Below are 15,720 nucleotides of genomic sequence, written 5' to 3'. Positions count from 1 at the left end.
AAAAAAAAAAAAAGACAAAAACTCAAATAGCAGTAAGTTTAAGGAAGAAAATGGTCATCTGTTAGAACAATACGCTGCTGCTATAATGGAGCAGTCAAGGAAAACCTCTCTGAGGAGATGGCATTTGGGTAGAGATTGGAAAGATGAGAGGCCATGTGAAAAAGAGAGAGGAAAACATTCTAGACAGAAATAAAAGCTAGTGAGAAGACCTAACGTGGGAAAGAGCTTGTTGTATTTAAAGAACAGAAAGGGTCCAGGGTAGCTAGATCATGGTGGTGATGGATAAGTGGTACATAATGTACACTATGCCTAGGGAAAGGCAGGCAGAGGTCAGATAATGGGGTGCCTGGTAGCCATGGCAAAGCACAGAAGCTGCTGCACAAGAGAAGAGATCTTGTCTCTTTTGCTTATTGCTGGATCTCTGGCACCTAGAACAGTACCTGCCCTAGTAGGTAGTCATGCAACATGTGTTGAATATATTTTATTCTAAGTGCAATTCTAAGTAATTGTGTGTCATAGTCTTTTTACAAGTCTCTCTAGCTGCTGCATTGGGATGGATTTAAATGGAATTGGGATGGAAACATTGGATACTATTGCAGTGGCCTGGGTGAGAGACGATGGTGCTTTAAGCTAGGGTGATAAGAGGAAAGATAAGAAGTGGAGACATTTGAGCTGTATTTTAGGGGTTAAATTCCCAGCACTTGGTGTTAGATTGGATTTGGGGGTGAGAGGTTGGTGATATGTGCATTTTATATAGATGATGATGACCGGGAGAGGAGTTTAGGGGAGGGAGATTAAGTCTACTATTTTCTCTTTGTTGGTTTAATTTGGTTTTTGAGATGCCAGTAAGGGATCCAAGTAGAGACGTCCAGGTTTCAGTTGGGTATTACTTGTCTGGGGCTCAATGAAGAGGTCGGCCATGGCACATACATTTTGAATGTATGTGGCACTTAAAGCCATGGGACTGGATGAGATCATAAAAAGAGTATAGATGCGTGAGAAAAGAGGGTCTGGTTGAAGCCTGGGGAACTCTCCATTTAGAGAGTGGGTAGCAGTAGAGCTCTCAGCAGAGATGACCAAAGTCTGGTGTGAGATGGAGAGGAATACCAGTGTGGTGTCACAGATGCTGGACGTCAAAAGAGAGAAGTGTTTCAAGTAGGAGGATGGCCAACTGTGAGGCCTGTTCCTGAGAAGCGTGTAACATGTGGGTAGAAAGTGCCCATTGAATCTGACATCTGAATTGTGGGCATTTCTCTTATATATTCAAACTTTTATTTGAAAAATAACCAAACATACTGAAAATAGAGAAGTTTATTGATACCTGTAACAAGAAAATTTTCAGTGGAACAATGGGAAGAGAGCCAGATTGAATGGGCTGAATAATGAATGAAGTTACCTGGGAAGAGATGGCATAGTAAACACCTAGCTAAGTAACTGTTTGTTTCTTCTTGAAACCCCACTGAGAAGACAGGGGGATTTTTTTTTTTTTTTTTTTTTTTTTTTTTTTTTTTTTTTTTTGTGTGTGGCATAAAGCCACAAGGACAGAGGAACAAGAACAAAATTTTAGGATTGTAAAGAACATGGATGAGTGTGGGTCTGGAACCAGTGCTGCTAGCATCTCCTGGAGCTGGTTAGAAATGTAGAATCTCAGGCTCCACCCCAGACTTACTGAATTAGAGTCTGCATTTTCCCAATATAGTCCTCTGATTCGCTTGCACGTTAAAGTCTGAGAAGTGCTGACTTGGCGAATGGAATCCTAAGCCAATGTGATTTACACTGCACAACCCGTAAAGCACTCATGAATCGGAGGTACTGGTGTTCCTGGAAGTGGGAGTGGCCAGGAGATAGGATGAGGTGGCCAAAATAAAGAGGAAAGTGTAAGAGGCACCCATATTTCTCACTTGGAACAGTCAGGCAAGTGCTCCTCCCCACCTGAGCAAAACACCAGAGATTTTACTTTTTAAAGAGAGTAAAACAGAGAGTTTCTAGACTGGAGAAAACCAGGGACCACTTATGGCTGCTGGATGCTGAGAACCCCTCCAGCCCTTTTCCCCAGCCGCCAGAAAGCTGACAGTTAGGGCTTCACCCTCCACATAGGATCTTGGAAGAACTTTTTCCAGGGAATTTGACCAGCCCAAGTGGAAAGGTCTAGATACTGACATAATGATTCCCCAACACAATGGCCCTGCTGTTTCTTTTATTTATAGCTTCTGTTGTTTTTGCTTTTCTTCCTCCTGTATCTTACCCAAGTGCTCTGCATCCAGAGCTACTTTGTAATTTTGCTATCTAGCTATCATAACTGTTTGTTCTCTTTCTTCTTGTCTCTAGTATTTGTTTTGGGGGAATTAGATACCATTCCAAGACTATATGTTCTTATTGAAGGAACTCAGATTTTCACAATTGGGGACCTTATAAACAATTTTGCTACTGTATGCAAGATTCCAGATGACCTCTTTACTGTTCCCATAATTCTCATATTTGCTTTCATTGCCTTTTCAGCTTGTTTTCTAAATTTAAAGAATGTTTCTTGTTGCATTTTCTGCTGTCCCCCTGACCCCCCACCCCACCAATGTATTTACTTAGAGAAATGTAGCACTACTTGCCTACAAAACAAATAACAGTTAAATAAAGGTTTCTTCCCTTCCTGCCCTGATTGGAAATTAGTCGGTGGGCATAAGGCAGTGGGAAGCGTTTGGGGCTGACTGCTGATACTTGCTCAGGCTGTGATCTGATAATGGAGAGTGATCATTCTTTTGCACTCAATTTTTTTTTTGTTTGTTTTTTTCAAATTTTCTCTTTTTTTAATATGAGTAATAATAGGTGTACAAAATAACATAATTAAACATTTACACCCCTCACAAAGTGATAACCCCCCTAAGCCTACTACCCCTCTGACATCATATATGGCTATTACAATACCATTGACTATTCCCTATGCTGTACTTTACATCTCGTAACCACACACACACACACACACACACACACACACACACACACTAATTATAGTTGACATTCAATATTACTCCACTTCAGCTTCAGGTGTACAGCGCAGTGGTCAGGCATCTCCACAGTCTATGAAGTGATCCCACCGGTAAGTCCAGTGCCCATTTGACACCCTATATAGTCTTTGCAACTGATTATATTCCCCATACTGTATTTCACATCCCCGTGACTATTTTGTGACGACCAATTTGTACTTTCTAATCCCTTCACCTTCTCCCCAATCCCCCAACCTCCCTCCCATCTAACAAACATCAGTTTGTTCTATTCTAAACATAGCCATATAAAATACAGTAGTTTGAAATTTAGAACAAAGGGAAATTGCTGATAAGTTCAAGGGCAGGCAGTAATTCCTTCGTTGTGTCCCCCTCCTGCCAAAGCAGACATTCTTCAGGCATGTCATTTTCAGAGAAGCTGCCTTGGGCTTTGTTAAGGACGATTGTGTGATCACCAGATTTCAGAGAGAACACTGCCATGGGGGAGGCCAGCATGTGCAGCCCATTGACATGTGAACTCCTTTTACTCACTCTTCCCCATATCCGTGTAATAGTATTCATGAACGCAAGCAGCTTTGGGAAAAAATATGAGGTTGGCAAGGAAACAGCACAGCCTAAGTTTCCCCTTTTGGTGCTTCTGCCTTCTGTGACATTCTCTTGTATCCCAATTGAAATGATTCAGTCCGTTGTATTTTCATAATTTGAAAACTTCTAGTCAAATGTGAACAATAGGACATCTGACAGTTAAACCCTATCATAAATTTGATGTTCACTTGTCATTCTATTTTATTTGACACTGGCATTCTCTTTGTAAAATAGAGCAGGGATTTTCTGACCTTTTAAAGAATGGGGTATTCTGGAAGTGACCCTGTACATCTCCTGAAATCAACTGTGGGTTGTCAGAAGAGCAGATCTAGATGGGACAGGCAGATACCTGCCTTCTCATCAACATTCTCCTGCCATCAAGCAAGCAAGCATCTTCTCATTGGCTTTCACTAAACATCCATTTCTTTCAGCTCTCATAATTTACGATTTCAGAATGCGCAAAACAACTTGCAATTCATTGTCAAATGAGTGGTTTCAATAAAGACTCATTTTGATTGTTGTGGGTTAAAGTGAGGACAAACTTTATTATCATTACTTGTTTGATGTCCTTCTTTTTTAGCAACTCTGTGAGAGCAGATATTGTGTCTCTCCTAGTGATTCTTCTCTACCAAGTGCCCAGTATGATGCCTTGTACAAATATAATGGATAAATACTTGCTGTTGAGAGAAACTTCATAAAAAATGAGCATCGTTGGCTTTAAAAACTGAACAGTATTGGAGTAGGAAAAGGTTTTTCAGGTTGGAGAAAATACTAGTATTTGGGTAGAGGAATATAACGTACTTAGGAGCTGGGGAATAGAAAATAGTGCATAGAGCAAAGAGTTGAGAAAATGGAAGATGAGAGAAGACAGGAGAGTTAACTTGAAGCCCAAATATGCAGGATCTTAATGTCAAACGTGGAACTTTGGTCCTGGATCTGGGCATTAGGTCCCACACAGGAATTAAACTGAGCCAGAGCTCAGAGTAGGGAGCTGGGAGGGCAGAAAATGGCAGGCACAGAGACCAATTCAGAAGCTGTTACCATGAGACAATAAGGAAAGCCCAAGTAGAGGCAATCCTATCTTCTAGGGATGTGATCCTATCTTCTGATGGAAAATTCGGTAGACTTTCTTAGAAGGGACAGAATATTTTAAATTGGGGCCACTCCTAAAAATCTAGTGCTTAAGGCTTTGGTTCTTCCATATAAGGGGACTTTCTTTTTTATGTTCTTCTTATTCCAGGAGGATTCTGGATGAAGTGTTCCATGAGCTCCCATCAGCCTTCATTTTATTTAGTCAATGTAGGAGCTGGGATCCCTCAAAAATTCTTTGTCTAAACCCCTTGGCAAACTGCAAATAACAAGAGAGAGAAGGAGAGAGAGAGAGAGAGAGAGAGAGAGACTGACTGTAAGGAGGTTTTCTGTGCTGCATTTCAAAATAACAGAACTGCCTATTAAGACTAAGGGAACCCTCCTCACCAGCCTCCTTCCCAAGTCCCATACCTGAAATCATAGGAGTTTAGGAATGACACACCTGCTGGACTCTGAGGTTTAGAAAAAGCCTATTGGTTTTCGAAGTTTGGTGCTTGAAGATGTTTGTAAAGTCAAAGCCTTTTAGAATTGAAGGAAACCTTAGCATCATTTTACTTCAAACTTTCACCTAGCTACTGATGAATTTTCTCTCTTATGTCCTCAATTGATCTTTCTGTTTCGTTGAAACTTAGCTGAACTTCTTGGGTCCCTATTTCTTGGAGGTTTTCATTAAGCTTAGCATCAAGGAAATACAAAAACTGGCTCATGCTGTGTATTTTCCGCTATTTCTGACACAGGAATCTGTGCTGGCTCTGTGCAGGCTCTTGCTGAAAAAGGTCTGGGAGAATGGATGAAAGAGAGTGGAGTCAAGCCACTCATAAGATGAAAAATGTAATGGAGTTTAAGTCTATGCCAAGAATCTGGTTGCTTTATTCAAATGTTGTTTGCATGTTCCTTAAAGATTTTCAGATCACTTGGCATAATACATATGAAAGAACAAGGTGATGGCATGTTCAGGTCAGAGACACAAACATCCTCTGAGACACTTCAGGGAGAGGTCAGATTAAGAACAAACATCCAAATATCATTATAATCAGACCCTAAGCAATTAAAACTATTTGTGTGCTCCCTTTCCTAGTTGACCTTGTGGGGTATAGAGTCTAGTCTAAATAAAGCTAAACTAAAGAGTCTAAATCTAACAGCATTAAAAAAAAAGACTAGTCCAGTCAAGCACAGTGACTGGATAACCTAATCAGTGGCTTTGGAGAAGAATAATAAAAAATTAAATGGATTTTCCATTTGTGGCCAAGATGTCCTGCTTTTGAAGCTTAGGCTTCTTTGGTCAAGGACTTGGGTTGGGTGAGGAAGGACAGCACTCACCTTTAGGTAAAGAAGGGGATTTTATCATCCCCAAGCAAGTACAGTTCTGAGATATCAATCCCCTATTTTTCAATTGCTGGTAACGATTTCGTAAATTATAGCTCTTAGCCAATTCTCAGGGTAGAGTTCATCTTCTACTTTAAAGGATTCTTTCCCTGAACTATAATTCCAAACTTTTCCCTTTCCAAGTACTGAATTCTATAGCTATTTCTTCAGTTATTTTTCTGATTCCTTTGTAGGAAATATAAAGCTCCCTTACCCCCACCCAATTAAATTCCAAATGTTGGACATAGATATATATCTTCTCACAAAAGTAGGTGCAGGATTTTGTTTAGAGAGAAGGGATTATGTATACATTAGCACGAAAACTGTGGTGTTTGTTTCTTTCAAAGAAATAGCTAACCAAGGCACTAGGAGTTTCTAGACATGGCACCCCAGGCAACCTGCACAGTGGGGTGTTTGGTTTTGATATGGAACCACATGTCAGATGGAACCACAACAATCAAAGCACATCTAGGTAACACAGGAAACTTAATATTCAGGCTTTGGAATTTTAATTGACAAAAATTATATTTCTTTTAACATTTCTGCCTGGTTTAAAGTGATTTTGTTTAGGCAATTTCATTCATCCTTTCAATATTCTTTTTAGGTGTAGAGAGGCAGGTATTATTACTTAAGCCTAGAATATAGAATATTCAACTTTTAACTTAGGGAGACCTTGTTTCAAGTCTATGTATCTCTCTTGCTGAGTAAATTAATGGATTCTCGAATGACATACAGGCAGTTTCTTAAAACAAACACATACAAAAGCAAGGAAACTATCAAATCTTATATTAGTTTACCACAGGGAGAGTCATAATCATCTTTTATAAGAATCCTTTCTTCAATACTCAGGAGCAGAGCAAATGAATGTAGTTCCCCATTATTTATTGTATCATTTGTTCTACACGTAATTTAGGACCCAGAACATACATTGCATTGAACTAGGCACAATAAGGAATATGAAGGAAATTTTCACTGCTGTTGAGGAAATAAGACACACATGAAAAATTAAGTGTTAAGCAAGATTGTGCAATGAATTACACCAGGGTTCAGATTAAATAAAGATGGAGTGGTCAGGGAAGACTTCATGAAAGAGCAATCTTTGAGCAAGACTATGATAAGTACGTTGGATTTGAAGAGGGAAAGCAGAAATTGAGGATAGTATAAGTAGCAGGCATAACATAAAGACACAGGGAGGAAGAAATGTACACTGAGCTTAAGAGCAAGTTTTTATCAGCATTGCAGAGTAGTTGGCTCCTGTTGGAGAATGGTGAGAGACAAAGTAAAAAAGGTGAGCCACTGAACGATTTCAACCTTGGGAATCATAACATAATGGCAGTGGTATTTTATGGAGAAAGATGGAATTATGGTGTGCAGGCAGGTTTGGAGAAGAGAGATTGGTAGGGATGAGATCAGTTTGGAAGTTATTAATCCAGGCTTTAGATGTTCGGGACCCAAACAAAGATGATGGCGATGAAAAAAAGAGAGAATTGCTGCTAGTAGCAGTTTGAAGGGATTTTGTGAAACTGATTAGATATGGACAATGAGGAAGTGAAACCTACATGATGAGGAGAATTAAACTATCAGTATTCAACAAATGAGGAAGTCAGGAGAGGTTTTAGCAGTTTTGTAATCCATTGCTTTGTCTTCCCTTTCATTACCTCAGAACAGGTAACACCTAGTTCCCTCATGGCTATACTCTGAACTTCAGAACTATCTTCTTCCTGAGAACACAGCCCGTTCTTAAACAGACACTCCTCAGGCACAAAGAAATGAAAGTCAAGCCAAGAGTCCATCTCTAGCTGTTTTGAGCACGGAGTTGGGATTCAGGAAGTCTGGGATGCACTTCAGACTTTAGAAGGGATTTGTTCTGGTGGCTGGGGTTGGTAGACCACAGTTGGATCAGCTTTCCCCAAAGTATGTTCTGGAGAATATTAATCTTCGAAGATGCTCTTAGAGGAAAGCTTCCACAATCAAACATGTCTGCAAACATCAAATACTCTATTTCCCTCTTGGAGATCACAGAGCTTATTGGTACAGTGCAGGCTTCCCTTTTGGCACTTGACACTGATACAGCCCTCAGAACTAGGGACCCACTAAGGAAGACTAAACTAGGCACACATTAGAGATCCTGACTAAATAATAATCAATGGTAATAGAATATTAAGAATGATCTAAATCAAGACAGCAAAACAAGGAAAATAAGGCAAAGGAAGAAAATAAAAATAGAAAAATATAATTAGATAATTAGAAATGTGTGGTGGTCAGTTGAGATTGCAATGAGATACAGGAAGCTGCCGTAAGGAGAGGGGTCAATACAGGCAGTTTATAATATAATCTCAGTAAAGATCTCCCTACACCTAGAATGGTCATCAATGGACCTCTTTCTCCTTTTAGTACTGTGGTCTTCAAACCTTGCTGAATAAAAAGATAGTTGTATCCATATTCTCACTTAGAGTTAAAATTTCAGATTTTGAATTAGGTATTCACATTTTCCTTGGAAATTCTACCTCCAGGAAGAATAAAGAGACATCAAAGGGACCTGTCTAGATTCATTGACTGCCTCCAGCTTAAGCTGAGTTTCTCGAGTAAGTTAGAAATCAAAATTCCTTTGACTCGTCAGAACGAAACCTGCTCCCTGAGTTCTTGACAGATATTGAAAGCCTGAAGGAATACATTTTCTTAGAAAGAAAATGCACAGATTTGGTGCTCTAGCCACTGAAAGGAGGAGATTATTCTTAAGTAAGTGGGAGTCTATAAACTCTCTCAGTTGTAAAGATCTTTATATAGATTTTCCAAAGCATTTCTGTATCTATTGAGTCTTTTGATCATCATGAATACCCTCTGTGGTAAGTGGTTTTTTCCTATTATTTTACAGATGACAACAGCAACCACCACCACCACCACCACTACAACCACCACCATCACCACCTGAGAGACTTTGTGCTAGGTGTTTTATTTACACTTAATCCTCAGAGCAACTCTGTAAAACACACACTGCAATTTCCACTGTACAGCCAAGAGCCCACATGATAAAGCAAAAAAATGCCATAGCTTGGGTTTGAACTTAGGTCTTCTGGGAACTTAGGTCTCTGGGGTTACACTCTAGCATCTCTGACTTGTCAGAAGCAATTAAAGGCCCATCTGTGAATATTACCTTAGAATTCCCTCCATTCCTGATCCTGCTCACCTAGTTTAGTACTTTCTCCTCGGTACCAAGTTGTCTCAGGCTTCCTAAATCCTACTTAAATGGTAATATTTAATCTCAGCTATAGTCTAAATCAGAAGTGGGCAATTACAGCCTGTGGACCAAATGTGGCCTGCCCAGTTTTTGTATGGCCCATGAGCTAAGAATGTTTTTCACCTTTTCACATGATGGAGGAAAAAAAAAAAATCAAAAGAAGATGATACTTTGTGGCATGTGAAAATTATATGAAATTCAAATTTGTGTCCATAAATAAAGTTTTGCTGCAATGCAGCCATGCTAATTCATTTCTGTTTTGTCTGTGGCAGCTTTTCTATAACTATGGCAGAGATGAATAGTTGCAGCAGAGATTGAATGGCCCATAAAGCCTAACGTATTTATTATTTATTATCTAATGCTTTATAGAAAAAATTTGTTGACTTCTGGTCAAAATTAAAAAAGACACTTTTTAGAGGAAGAAATGAAAGGAGAGTCAGAAGCCTTTCATTGTGCCCAACATGCAGAGGAGAGATAAACAGGCTCAAGTTTGGATCCCAGCTCTGTCATTGAGGAGCTGCAGAAGTGACTCTGCCCAAGTTGTTTGAACTTTTCTGTTCTTCAGCTTGCCTCATTTGAAAAATGGAGCAATCATATCAAACTTGCAGTTCTATTGTGAAGTTTTAATGAATCAGTATGTATAAATCATGAAACAAACAGTAGCCTGTTGATGGTGCTTTTGTGTTCTTTTGGTACTGATATCAGCATGGGCAGATTGTTGGGAATTAGAAATCTTTGGCCATAGCTGGATGGAATGATAGGATAAAAATGTACATGGTAAAATTAGGAGTGGTTTTCCCCCAGTGAACCTGATTAACAGTGAATCTTTGTCATTTTGATGGATTAAGCAATTGCAGTCCGGAAGCCCGGCTATTCCATTCACCTACACCTGATGTGATCATCATGAAAGTCAATACCCAAACTCGGAAGACTGCAAGGTGAATTAGAAATACTTAGTTGAATAAGCCATTTCATCTTCCTTCTGCCAATGTTCCAGATAACCCTGATCCTATCCTTGTAAGGAAGCAAAAATAATTGCTCTTTCTTTCTAACACTTCTGAGTTCTAGTTCACTTGGCGTTTTGTCTTGGCTCTTCAGTGATTAACAAACTGACCTGAAAAATATCCTCAAATAATTTTTTTTTTTAGCCTAACTGCCATAGCAACATTTATCTTCTTTTCCTCAATACACCTTGCTGAGAAGATTGCACAGTTGAACCCTAGAATGGTTTAACTGATGCCCTACCAAGGAGTGTGGAGAGAAAAGAATCTTCTCAAGATTAGGTATCTGAGAGAACGACTTTAGTCCTCCAAGTTCTCAGACAACCATACTCATTCCTTAGGTGGAGAAAAATGCCAATAAAAGGCAAGCACTTTTTTTCCCCTTCTTAGTTGTAAGCAGTTTTGTCTTCTGTTACGCACCCCTAAGTAAGGAGTAGACCATGGCTTAGCCTTTGTCGAGTGTGAAATTTGTTCCTGGTGTTCTGTTCAACACACGCTCTCCTACAATCTCTTTCCTCAGGGGCAAAGTGCTCTTGGGCAGGGATATGTTTTAGTCATTTATATCTTAGTATGAATTCTTTTTTGTTTGTTTGTTTTAATTCTACTCCTGCTTCTCGTATACTAACTCATGCACATATACTTGTACTTCCTGAGGTTTGGGGTTTGGGAAGAGATTTTCTTCTTTTCTGTTCCTTCCTCCCTCCCTCCCTCCCTTCCTGTTTTCAATGCAGAATGAATCTCTCTTGTAAAAAAGATATCAGAAAGCAGACAGTCTAGCATAGAAAGGCATTTTGGATAGAGAAGTATTACCCTCAAATTAAACCTCATTAGGGATGATCTGCTTTAGTAACTGGTTGGCACTGCTTGACCCACAGGGAAAAATGAGAAGTGGAGAAGAGCCAGGAGAGGTGGAAATGGATGTGTGTATTGTGGGGGCTATATTTTTTTAGTGTTCACAGCAATCCAACCAACCAGGTTGGATTAAAACCACTTTAGAAGTGAGGAACCTGAGCCTCAGAGGGGTTGAGTAATTGTGCAAAACCACTTAGAAGCAAGTGACTTCTTACAGGAGCTCAGGTACATCGGCATTGTCCTATGTTTATAAGGACCTAATAAACCAGACTGTCTGTGTGTAGACACATTCTTTCCCATAATCAGGAATAACTGTCTCATCTGAGGCAGCCAAAACACAGAGCTGGCCAGTTTTTTTCCCTGCTGCTGCAGCTGCCTCTGGATAGGAACTGAGGGCTTGTGTTGTCAAGGGAAAAAGTAACAAGCAGAACCAACCAAGTGATCATTTGTTCCCAAGTAAAATTCTGAAACACAGCACCAACATGTTTGAGTGTGGATATGGTCATCAGGGAACTGAAAAGATGACCGCCTTCTGCATGAAAACAGGAGTCATCCATAGCTTTAGGGGACCAATGTTAAAAACAGCTTCCAGAACAGAGGCTTGGACTGAAAACACTTGAGAATATCTCCATTCTCTGAGCCATAACTTGCCGGTTCTCAGGGGAAGCAATAATTGGACCAGTAAATTGTCCTGCCTTCCTCTTGCTCTAATGCAGTCAAACAAGGGATTTCAGGAAAAGGACAGTAGACTGGGAGTCAAAGGTCTGCATGCTAGTTGTGAGCTCTGCCTCAAATCACTGTGAGAGTTTGGGCAATTATTTGACTCTCCAGACCCTAGATACCTCATTTGCAAAACAGAGTGAAATGATGTTGAAGTTCTTGTCCAACTCTAGTAGCGTGTTTCCCCCCAAATAAGACTGGGTCTTATATTAATTTTTGCTCCAAAAGGAGCATTAGGGCTTATATTCAGGGGATGTCATCCTGAAAAATCATGCTAGGGCTTATTTTCTGGTTAGATCTTATTTTCGGGGAAACATGGTAGAAGTCTACTTCCTGTTAAAATAGTTCAGTAAAAATATAAAGTTGAGAATCACATTTTCTCAGCTGTCTGAAAGATTATCTGTGTTTCTCTTTCCCTCTCCACCTCTTTTTTATTTTCTTTCTCTCTTTCTTCATGCCTCTTCCCCTCTTCTCCATCCCTCTTTCTCCCCAGGAAGCAGAAGCTCAGAGCTCAGTTCAGGAATTATTTGCTGGTACCTCCAAAACAAGAACGGCACGTGCATTCTTGAATTCAGTATCCCCAGGAAACACATTGTACATACCACTTAAATCAAAGTTGTCTTTCTGCCTCCAATTCTAGGTCTTCTAAGTTTGTACTTTTTCTTAGTTTTACTTTTCTGGTTCCACCCAAGAGAGTATGGAACCCAAGAGCAAATGTGTTGAAAAGTTTCTGCACTGCCCTTCCCCGAGAAGTGCCCAGAAAAACTCTCACTAAAATCCCTGGAGAGATGCAGGACAGGAGTGTTGGGCTGGGGGAGTTTGTTTTATTCAAGCCTTCGGTCAGGGCAGAAATATTTCAGCACAGCAGTTATCAAGCTAATGTGAAAATAATTATAGCACTCAACACACAAATGCCCGCCAGGCAGTTCCCCCCGCCTATGATACTCACAGTTCAACCACATTCCTGGGGAGGTCGGAGGGAATCTCTGTCACTTCACTCTCTTGGCAGAGGAAAACCCTGTCAGAGCAGTGACAGATCCGATGATGACATCCTGAGCCCAAGCTCAGGAATGCCAGCAAGCAGGCCAGGATCAAAGCCATGCTTATTTATCCATCCACCTGCTTTCTTCCTGCATTCACAGAGAAAAGTCTCCACAGGGTTCAGAGGCTCCACACAGCACCCTTATGAGATCTGCTTTGAAAGCCGGTAGGGTCACATGACCCAAGGGATTTTTTTTTTTTTTTTTTTGTCACTCCAGGAGAATATCAAAATTCCTCTGTGCCCCAATGATTTCCAGGGCAAGATAAGCTACTCCCTTATCCTCCTTAATTGGGTTTCTTACACCCTGACCGAAGGAAGACAGCAAGTAGCACTTTGATGCGCGTCTGGACTAGTTTATATTATTTCACTGTAGAAGTGTCCCTGCTGGTCTCAATTTTCTTCTCAATAGAGGGACGTGATTGACTTTCTCCAAAAAAGACACAACTTACCATTTGAAACTTCAATGAGTGTGTCATCCAGTGAAGGGTGGGGACCTGTTTCCAGTCTTGGCAGCAATGTCTTCCTCCAGCCCACTTGATATAACACCAGAATTCTAGGTGGTAGTCATTGATCCTCATTTCTTTCAAAATGGTCCGGTGCAGAAGACAAGCATGTAGGTAGTGAGCCCCAGGCCCGTCCCATCTCCGTAGGTGGCAGACACTCCTGAGACGGTTATCTCAGAGATATATCTGAGTGATCTAAGGAAGGGCTGTTTTCAGTGGGGATTTATTTAGTAAACGCTGGTAGTCCACCCACTATTGCATAGCCTTTCTGGCTTCTTTCCAAACTCTGAAGCTTGCCTCTGTCTTTTGTAAGTCGGCACAAATGAAGTTATTTAATCTATGCTTTTATCTTAGTTTTAAATGTCCCCTGTAGGTGACAGTCCTGGTTCTTTTGTTGGCATTCCCAATCTCCTTGTTGGTGAGGGATCTGAGGAACATTTGGCAACACTTTCAGTAAAGTGGCCTTCTACTTTCAACTCCAGAATTTATGAGGATTAAAAGGCAGAATATTCTCTAAGATCCTGCCTACAATTTATTACTTGCTAAAATTAGTTTCAACACTATTTTTAGGTAACTAGTTGCACAAAATTGAGTTAGATGAAACTGCTAAATGTATATATTTATCCCTCTCTTTTCTTTCTCTCCCTTACCTTACCCAGGAGTAATGACATATAATGAATGGATTAAATTATCATTAAGGGAAAACAGAAGCAAGTAACTTTTAGGGTGAAGTTGTTCCTTAGCTTCTTTTGATTCATTCTAACTCCAAGATTGGAAGACCTGGGCCGTATCTATATGGACTCTTTATTGTTACAATTTTGGCTAACATGAACAGTTATATTGTCTCAATAATCAATTTATGGAATCATAGTCTTTCAGGTATGGAAGGGTTTAATTCAATCAACAAACTAATGTTTAAGTTTACTGTAAAATATTCACATTAATTTAAAGGGGTTTACTTACCTATACTTGACTAACACGAGTGACAAAAAAGCTCATTATCAGTTGAACCTCCCACTCATACCCCAGCCCCACAAGTCCCCAGTTAGGTTTCAGAGAGCTCCAATTATACCAAAATTAGTCAGTGTATAATAAGCAGAAATCTTTTGATTTTAAGACTGTGTCATATTCACAAGTTACAGATAACATAACAGATGTAAATTATTAAGCAAAAAAAAAAAGTTGTGGGCTGGAGAAATAGGACATAACCATTGTCGCTGCATCTACTTAGTTACTCCTCCCTTGTCTTTCTCATGTTCCTGTGCTGAGATGTGACCATTAATCTGATTTTGTGTTTGTTATTCCTTTGTTTTTAAAAAATTACGTTTATCACCACAGTATGTGTCTCCAAACAATAGATTGCTTAATTTTGCTTGTTTTGGGATTTTATAGAAATTGTATCACCCTTTTAGTAAGTAGTTTTTTGTTACTTGCTATTTTACACTAACCTAACATTTTTAAGAACCATCCATGTTGCTATATGTGGCTATAGTTTATTATTTTTCACTACCGTGTAATATTCTATTGTATAAATATACTACAATTTATGTTTTCATTCTCCTGTAATCTTTCTTTATCCTGAGGTTATGAGAATATTTTCCTATGTTGTTTTCTAAAAGTTTTACAGTTTTGCTCTGCACGTTTAAGTCTTTATTTGGTCTTGGTATCTTTGTGCAGTGTGGGGCAGGAACTCAATTTCAGTTTTATCCAATGGCATAATGGTTTTGATCTACATGAATAAACAATTGTTCCAGAACTATTTATTGAATAGACTGTCTTTTCTCCTGTCACTTGTAAAATTACCTTTCTAATTTCTCAAGTGACTATTTTACATGGGTTTGTGTTTAAGCTTCTTTATAGTCTATTGTCCTTTTTATCTGTACCAATGCTATGTTGTCTTAATTCCTAGAACTTTCAGATAAGTTTTTATAAATCTTGATATATAAGAAAAATGTCTTTATCTTATTTTTAAAGTAGTATCTTGCCTATTTTTGGACCTTTGTTATTTCATGAGAATTTTAAAATCAGCTTGTTAGACTTCTTGAAAAACACTCTGGTAGAATTTTGTTTGGAATTGCATGTATTATATAGGTTGAATTTTTGGGAAAAAAAATCACCTTTAAGATATTAAATCTCTCTATCCCTAAATATGGTGTATCACCATGTTTTTTAGGTCCTTCACTGATGTCTTTCAGTAAAGTTTTATACTATCTTCATACGAACTTAATATCTTAAATTTATTTCCAGGTGACATATACATGTTTCTTGCTATTGTAAAGATATCAGTATTTAAAGTTACATTTTATGTTTGTTGTCACATTGTGAAAGT

General features: G+C 39.2%; 1 protein-coding gene across 1 annotated transcript in view; it reads right to left on the bottom strand.

Moving 5' to 3' along the window:
- FSHR (follicle stimulating hormone receptor) overlaps positions 1 to 12,947 on the bottom strand; it is a 158,804-nt gene extending 145,857 nt beyond the window's left edge. The window contains 1 exon segment of the mRNA XM_033125142.1: positions 12,796 to 12,947. Within this exon segment, the coding sequence (XP_032981033.1) occupies positions 12,796 to 12,947 (152 nt within the window).
- Between the last annotated feature and the right edge of the window lie 2,773 nt (positions 12,948 to 15,720).

The sequence above is a fragment of the Rhinolophus ferrumequinum genome, chromosome 13 (assembly GCF_004115265.2).
Source record: "Rhinolophus ferrumequinum isolate MPI-CBG mRhiFer1 chromosome 13, mRhiFer1_v1.p, whole genome shotgun sequence".
Classification (NCBI taxonomy): Eukaryota; Metazoa; Chordata; class Mammalia; order Chiroptera; family Rhinolophidae; genus Rhinolophus; species Rhinolophus ferrumequinum.
The sequence above is the reverse complement of the archived record's forward strand: the minus strand, read 5'-3'. Positions and strand labels throughout refer to the sequence as shown.